Raw genomic sequence first — 8,447 nt, 5'->3', positions numbered from 1 at the left:
TTCGAAAAATCTTGATAAAAAATATTTAAAAAAATATATAGAATTAAATGATTTCAAATATTTATTGTCTTTATGAAAACAGAGTTTTAGCGGGAACCTACTAATTTCGACAACACCATGGCTTTTATTTATAATATAACTGAATTTATCGAGTTTTATCAAATATCTATTATTGAAATTTGAATTTGTTAGCCTAGTTAATTTGAAATATATTTATACAAAACTAATACATAAATGAACACTGAAGTATCAAACAAAATTTGTATATGAACAAAGGCTCAATCCATGTTCAAACATATTCTATCATTTCTCGAATCCGATAAATTTGAATACGAAGCCAATGAAAATCCACTTAACAAATTCAATACGAAGTAACAAGATCCTGTGATAGCAACCAGTTTCTTAGAAGTAAGAAATTCTTCCACAGCTTAAGAACACTGCAGCAGCATAATTTACATGGAAACATGAATAATTTTACTGACAAGTTTGTAAGAGAAGAAACTCCATTGACGCGATTTGGACGTTCATACGAAAGACCAATTCACGAAAGAGAAGGCCAGGCAGTGGACTGCGCTTTCTTCCGCCACAAACACTTTCCACACGATGGCTTGTTCATATGAGATACGACGACCCATCATCGACATACAGATACCTCCAGGCAAGTAAGCAAACCCCTGCAAATGATTAATGTTATTGTCCCAATTTGTAGGACATTTTTTGTTAATTACATGAAAAAATTTCTTCCCCGACTCCCAAAAATATTAGGTAAATGAAGCCAAACCACCTGTTGCATGATCTTGGCAAACTCTGAAAACAATGCCTCGTCGAATATTTTCTCTAAAGCAATGTCTTGTAAAGCAACCAACGTGGTTTCCAGCATGTCTAGCCCGGCCTGGTTTGCAAATATGAATACTGGCAGTGCCTGATACACCAAAAGAACAACATATTGCAATTTAATCATCACATAAGATTCCGATTCCCGAATATGTGAGAACCATGCAATTCGATCATATATATAATCATCTCAAACAAATAAGATTGTGTTTACCTTCATCGAGCAGCATAAAATGGCATCTTGGTGATGCCAAAGTGTTTTTAATACCGACTCATCACCGATAGAAACAACCCTCAGCAACTCAGCCCCGACATGGTATCTACAACCGAGGGGAACAAATTCATCAAACATGAAAACGAGAACAACCTTATGCGTCTTAACTTCAGAACCTCAAGCCAAATAGTTAGCAATACCTATAGCTCTGGCAGATCCAATTTGCAAGAGTTAGTGCTTCTGGCGATCCTGGTAATGGCTTTGGCCCTACTGTTGGGCATGATCCCGATGAGTATATTGCTGTGGCAACTCTCTGCACTGAGGCAATCACACTACGAACATACTGTCGTGCCATAACAGCAACATTGTCCTGTAAATTGTTTTCAATTGGAAATTGGAAAGCAATAGTTAATACTGATCGTGCATTGTGAGGTGTCGCTGTGTTTTCTGCAGTATGGCTTGCTGCTGGGCCAACTTCAAGACTTGATGTGAGATCTAGTGTTTTATGTGTAGCCAATGCATCCTGCGAGTCACCCTGCCAAATAGCATTGACATTCATTTCAAGTACAAAACTACCATTGTGGCACCTACTCGTGTACTAGATGATTTCTGACAAGTTATCAGAATAAAAGATTATAAATTCGAATAGTGCAGATGCATTACCCTAACTATTTGTCATATAAAAAAAACCCTTGATATTCATCATTGGTGTGAGTCACCCTCCCTTGAGCTCGAGATTTTAGGCAAAATGATTTCTAACAAACTGATAGATGTCAATCATTTATGACAACAGAGCATACAAAATCATCCAACATGTTTCTTGCATACATGCAAACGGGTCTAAGGGCATCATCAAAGGGCCTAAAGTCTAAAGAAAGAAATCATGAGAAAACCTAGTTGCAAGTGACGAGTTTTCGTTCCTTTTCCCGACATTTTGGTACGTTTTCAAATATCGAATCATATGGGAGAAATTTTACCCCGAGCTCAATATTGCTATTGTGTAACTTTGTCTTACTGGTGATGGAGCCACTCAGTAGAGAGAGACTATGAATAACAACCCAAGATCTCTAGTATATTGGGAAAGTTAAAAAAAGAAGAAAAGATAAAGAGAGGAATTTTGAGTGAGAATGCTTTGAACTCAACTGGTTTTGATTCCAGTGGAATTATGCGCAAACCGGAAGGCAGCAATGGAGCGTCATCTGGAAACATGTCATCAATAGGTGCAAAAAGGAGCTCGGAGCAGGCTCCTTCTGCACTCTCATCAACTCCACTGCACATCTGTAAATAAGAACCAAATTATAACATTCTATTTCAATATTTTTCAAACGTAAGTACATGAATTGTTAATCCGATGTAAAGATCCTCGTGAACAGCACCTGTAAAAGGTGAATATCTCCAGATATAAAAGCATCTTCATGGCTGTGTGCGTGCCTTTCCAACCGTACAACTTCAAGCATCTGCAATAATACATTACATCATATTTCTACGGTAAAGTTGAAATTGTTGTTTTGTGGTGAAAAACGGAAGTAAAATACATCACACGGTTACAATGCAAAGATTCATACCTCTTCGTGTTCAATTGCATGGCCTAATGGCATGATTATTTGGCTTCCCGTAAACTTGGTAGGCCTCATTCCTGGATATGCATATGTATTTGCTTTCAAAGAGGCGGCAATATAGGCATCAACATTAAAATCGGCCCACTCCGATCGGTGCTCCCTTAAAAATCGAACCAGCGCTGCTGGAGAGACACTCTGACGTGAAACGGAAAAATATTGTTTCGGTTAGCAAGCTAAAATTTGTTTATCTGAGCTTAACAAAATTTGGCATAGCAAATATAAATAAAGCATTTAAAATCCATCCAAAATAAAATTAAAGAAAAAAATAGTGGCAAATAATTGAACAAGATTAATAAGTACCTGAAGCAGCATGGATGCTTTGGCACAGACAACGCCTTCAAGAAAAGTACTCGCACAAGTGCTCAAATTTTTGGCGGAATTAATGGCAATTGACACATCTTCGGCACCATCACAGTTCAATAAAGACCAACCATCATCGTTGTATCCATTTACAGCATTATTGAAACCTCTACACAGATGAATCGATAAATTTTCAAATTTCTATTTACAAAATGGGATACAAAAGATGTAAAAATGTTCTGGCATGCAGTAATGATCTATGAAAAATATTGAAACAGATTACCTCCTTAACCTCTGGCTGAAAGTTCGTAAAACAGCCGGTTGTCTACCAAGACCATATACTACTTCACCGCTTGTCTCCTGAGCTATCTGCCTAATATATCGTAGTGCCTGCTTTTTACCGCCACATTAGAATTAGGGAGGGGAAAAAAAAGTAAATAAAATATCGCAATAGAAAAAACAAACCAATCATATTTCGAGACTTAATCACCTTATAATCAATGGATCATTTCAAGGAAAAAACTCAAAGTTTAATTAGAAGACACAATTTATGGCAACTCGTGTATCAACAGTTAGTAAAAATCATCAACAACATAAAAGCATATAAGCGGTACACACCGCAATAGTCATTTTTTGTGCAATGACTTTTGATGATTCATAAAGAGGCCGCAGCACTTCAGGCACGCTCCATGCCTGGATAAGGAAAAGTGTTATATCAAGTTCAATAAATCTAAGAAAACTTAGTGGTGTGGCATTTGAAGAAGGATAAAACCTCTAGATTAACATGATCCACTATGTGAACAATCGACCCTCCACCCTCACATGGCCGAATCAAATATCCAGATGGAAGCATTTCAGCCCTAACAAATTGTGAAGCTGCAGCTGGGTTAGGGCCTGCACCAGTACCAGAAAGAGACCTCTCACAAACCTTCATGTAAAGGCAGCGGAGAAATGTCAAAATCAAATACATACGTCATAGGAGTTCTAAAAATAATGGGCCTCAAACATCTAACAAATTTGATCATTCATACCACGAGACTACCATTTTCCAAAGTGGTTGTGTATCTCAGAGTCCAAAAATCACGAGCAGGAGTCAGAGAAGTTGGTGCATATGTCTGAAATCAAGAACCTGTTTTTAATCATCTCTAACGAGACCTGAATAGAGCTAAACAAGTGATGAATTCAAATCGTTCACCTGCATATACAACAGTTCGATGGTTCCTCCATTTCGAGCCGAAAATATAGTGAAAACCTCTAGGCTCCGACAGTCACGGAACCAAGATGGGCGGTCTTTAAGAATTTCAGCAATCTGTGAAATTTTCAAAATTTTCCGTCACGACACCTTCACACAACTTAATATGATGCTAGTATATGGGGAGAGAACTAAATGATTTGCTCACCTTTGTAGGCTCTAAGCTTACAAGACCACAAGCTCGAGCCGCCACTCCACTACAACTCTGTGAAATGGCAAATATCCCAACAGAATCCGGACCAGGCTGTCAGCAATGTAAAAATTTGCATATACCACTCAGTTTCAGAGTCGATAAGAAACTGCTAAATCTATATTAAATGACTCAAACCTTCATCCCAGGCATCTGAACCCAATCAACAGCAGTTCCTGTAGCCTTGGAAAGAAACTCCGCCAAGGTCTCCTCCGCAATAGACTGGAGTCTAAAGATAATGTGCACACAATTATTTAAGACAAATTAACAGTTACCAACTCCGGTGAAAGCTTCTAAATACTCAAGCATGGAACATTGGAAAAAAAGGTCTTTGATCAAGTACCCAGCAGGATTGCTAGCATCTCCGAGAGAGTGGCGTGGGGTGGTGACTGCTGACTCACAGCTCGCATCAGTGGTTGCTAAGGAAGTCTAAAGATAAGAAACAATGGCTTATAAGCCACAGCATGAAAAAAATTCCAACACAATGATTAACAGAGTTGATATACAAAGTTTAACCTAGAAAAAAAACATTTATATGAGAAGAATGGTAAAACATTAACTCAAATAACTTTATCGCCGATTATGTCAATAGACTAACTGATATGCGGGGTGCATACAAAATCATTGAACCATGTGCTGAGTCTCCCTACATCATCTTACATCTATTGCCAACAATACAGAAAATCAAAAGTGATCTAAAAGAATGCACTCATGGGAAAATGTGCAACAGCAAGTAAGCAGCAGAGGAAAATTACATACACTTTGTAACTGTTGCCGCATATAGCCATTTTCGCACACAAGCTGCGACACCTGCTTCTGGAGGCGATCATTTTCCTCCATCAACAGCTTGTTCATGGCACCAAGTTTTTTGTTCACACCGTGAAGTCTGGTCGATTCTTTCCGTTGCTTCTCTCGGCACCTATATTCATTCATTTCTCATGCTAAATGCCCGTTTCATCCTCAATCATTCCAAGCAAGATGATCAAATCTAGACCTCATATATTTCAGAGTTCCATTATACATATAAACAGTAGTAACAAGATGAAGAACATTTAAACTTAAAATTTTAACAAATTCTAATCACCCAAGTGAAAAAAAAAATGTCAATACTAAAATTTTCACATTATTAATCACGTGCTGAAGGACAATAAAGCCAAAACAAAAGGAGAAGACTAAAAAGATAAAAAGACACTCTACCCCATAATCTTAATCTTCTACCTGCGGTTCTGGAACCAGACTTTGATCTGTTTAGGCTCAATGTTGGACAGAATAGGGCATTCTCGGATGAGCTGCTGCCGGCGCATAGAGCTGGGCTTGGGGCACTCTGCATAGACCCTCTCCAAGGCCTCCACCTGCTCCACCGTATACCGGACATACTTCCCAGCATCAAGAAGTTTGTTCATGCTTCCACTGCTACTCTCCACATGCTGCTGCGCAACCATAGCCATTGTCTTCGAAACCAAGAGCTTTAAAACCCCTTAGAACAAAAAACAGACACTCAAACAAACACTTCGCATATAATGTAAATGCAAATCTTGAATACACTGAGCTGATTTAAATCATCGCACTAAAGAGCTCACACTGATTCTCTGAAGTAGACTAAGAAAATGAATAATGTTTAATAATCTTCCAAGTGAATTAAGAAGGATAAAATGAGCGATCTTGATTGAGGAAGAAGATTCATAGACCTTTACGTGCTTGAGAAACACACTCCCACCACTAACCTTAAAAAAAGGGGAACAGCCAAAATAGCTCCACGAAAGCTGATCAGCCTTGTTTAAAACATACGCAAACGTACAAAATAATCTGTTACTTTCTTGGATTTCCTCGCCAAAAATACAACCCTTCCGCGAAGCTGCGAATGAACCGCTTGGAAGATATGATTATTATATGAAGCAACCCTTACATAAATACTGCTTTTAGCACTTAAACCACCGGCCTTTCACCAGATGAAAGATGAAATCGTAGATTTCTGCCACGCATAACTCTTGATTATTACACAAAGGCGGCAAATTACAAGCGTTCTTATCATTGGTTACCTTTTTGTTTCGTAAAATGCTAAAAAAAATTAACTTTTCACCTCCTACTGCATTCCAAAATGTAAGCAAGAAAACTCCCTCCACCTGATCTTAGAAATTTTGGGATTCCACACAGAACACCAAATGTTCTGGAAAAATTGACAGGGGTGAGGAAGACAAGGAATTAACCCAAAGTCCAAATGGGGTCTTCAAATTCTTGAGGCACCTACAGGCTCTTGAAAAATCTACAAAAAATGTAGGCTTGATCTTCTCTTTCGCCCAAAAGGTCAAAAAGGGAGAGAGAGAGAAATGTGACCCAAGAATTCAGTGAATATTAATAATATTTATATATAATATTATAGATTTCACAGGGAGGGACATCAAGAAAATTTCCTGCGATCAATGTTCTGATGTGCTAAAGGTGTAGTCCGTAGAGCCAGTGTAGACTGTAGAAAAGAGGAGGGAGGGTGGAGCTCGAAATTCGAAAACGGCAGCAGTGTTTATAGTTAGGACACTATTATTTTATTTATTTGGATAATGTAAATTGCATTTTATTAAATTAATTAAAAAATTATAAAATATAGAGAAATTTAAAATTGAAACATTTTTATATTTTATTTTTGATTCAGTTTATATTTATAGAAAGCAGTTATGGCAAATTGACATTTATAAGATAAAAACTCAAAGCCACGTTATCTAATATCATTGTCCTAGGTAGTATAAAAATATATTTAAAATGGTTTAGTAAGGAATTTCAATAAAATCTTACAGTTATTTGAGTTAACCATTGTCGCGCTTTAGAATCGAAGTGCTGTTGACATCGACGTTGTTCTTAAATATACAATCGAAAACAACAAGTCTCAGAAGTACAAATTTGAAAAACCAGTATAATCAATAACAATACTGAAAAATACATTGTCTTATACAACTTCGAATATTGTTTTACAGCAAAATGTAAAACAAAGTGTACGTCAGAAATAGCGAAATTTCTATCAAACATGGTGTACGAACAAAAATAGAAACTAAGCAGCTGCTATTTATCTTCTTTACCAGTTATAGAACTGAATCTGTTCTTCATCCTAAATCTCTTCTACATTTTTATTTGAGATGGATGAGTAAGTGAATGATACGATCATATGAGAAAATCTTCTCATTCTTTAAATCATTTTCAACAAAATTAGCAATATAACAAATATGTACGGATGTTCAGAACTGAACAAATATCAATATTATGTACTGAACATGTTATGAGTTTCAAGGTTGATTGATAACAGTCCTCTATATTTTAATCTTCGAATGGATGAAGTCGGTAATCATTAATCAATAATCAATAATATTCAGAATATATATTCATATCATTAGTTCACAAAAGTTTCAGTGTTTTGGAATACAAATTTCAGAAATCAGCTTTTAAAAACATATAATACATATATGCCGGCCGATTTTAAAATATATATCTCGAATTAAAACAGAAAGTCCACTTACCGTAATTTGTTTAATAAGGTTTTTACACGGACAATGGAGTTTTTGTCATATTAAATTCTTCATATTTTTTTTCCTGATTCCGATCCGGTTCCAGATCCGTCGATATCGGTACCGGTATGAACCGGTTTCGAATAGGTTCTTATTCCAAGAGATGTACCTTGGAACCAATATAATCCACTGCCCAAACGAGTAGTGGACGGGCCGATTCAAGTCATGTTTTTTTTATAATTTTTTTAACTCGTTCCATAGTGATTAAACTACCATGATCTATTCACTAATGGATTCGGATGGTTTTGGATCCGGGCGCGCCAAATCAGTTCCGGTTACGGTCTTGATGGGCCGGTTCTAGTCCGGTTCTGACTGAAATCGGCCCGTTAAACATACCAATACCGAAGGATTTTATGTTTTTTTATCACATTTTTAAATATTATAAGAATTGTTTTAGAAAAAAACTATAAAATACTTATAAAAATATGACCCTTCATGTTTTTTTATTACATTTTTTAATATTATAACAATTTTTTTAGAAAAAGAC

General features: G+C 36.6%; 1 protein-coding gene across 3 annotated transcripts; it reads right to left on the bottom strand.

The window, feature by feature from the left end:
* Positions 1 to 267: 267 nt before the first annotated feature.
* LOC142538222 (homeobox-leucine zipper protein REVOLUTA-like) lies at positions 268 to 6,910 on the bottom strand. Of its 3 annotated transcripts, none has more exons than XM_075643584.1 (19): positions 6,134 to 6,910; positions 5,628 to 5,886; positions 5,169 to 5,328; positions 4,753 to 4,838; positions 4,548 to 4,638; positions 4,368 to 4,463; positions 4,163 to 4,276; positions 3,999 to 4,082; positions 3,740 to 3,895; positions 3,586 to 3,660; positions 3,251 to 3,357; positions 2,968 to 3,136; positions 2,614 to 2,802; positions 2,425 to 2,505; positions 2,192 to 2,326; positions 1,249 to 1,583; positions 1,049 to 1,154; positions 785 to 922; positions 268 to 674 (listed from the first exon to the last, which is right to left on the bottom strand). In XM_075643584.1, exons 2-19 carry the CDS (start codon positions 5,855 to 5,857, stop codon positions 525 to 527), a joined length of 2,502 nt encoding a protein of 833 aa, XP_075499699.1. In that variant the 5' UTR covers positions 5,858 to 5,886; positions 6,134 to 6,910; the 3' UTR covers positions 268 to 524. The 3 variants fall into 3 exon arrangements, with proteins under 3 accessions (XP_075499699.1, XP_075499701.1, XP_075499698.1); XM_075643586.1 differs by having other exon boundaries at positions 5,628 to 5,875; XM_075643583.1 differs by having other exon boundaries at positions 5,628 to 6,910.
* Positions 6,911 to 8,447: the final 1,537 nt, after the last annotated feature.

This window comes from Primulina tabacum, chromosome 3 (genome assembly GCF_025594145.1).
Source record: "Primulina tabacum isolate GXHZ01 chromosome 3, ASM2559414v2, whole genome shotgun sequence".
In the NCBI taxonomy this organism is placed as follows: domain Eukaryota; kingdom Viridiplantae; phylum Streptophyta; class Magnoliopsida; order Lamiales; family Gesneriaceae; genus Primulina; species Primulina tabacum.
This window is presented reverse-complemented; position numbering and strand designations above follow the sequence as displayed.

Coding starts and splice junctions, on each gene's coding strand:
- LOC142538222 (XM_075643583.1), bottom strand. CDS start 5,857: ATGGCTATGGTTGCGCAGCAGCATGTGGAGAGTAGCAGTGGAAGCATG. Junction 2,506..2,613: donor ATGCAATTGAACACGAAGAG/GTATGAATCTTT, acceptor GTATTATTGCAG/ATGCTTGAAGTTGTACGGTT. Junction 2,327..2,424: donor GAGATATTCACCTTTTACAG/GTGCTGTTCACG, acceptor TCTTATTTACAG/ATGTGCAGTGGAGTTGATGA.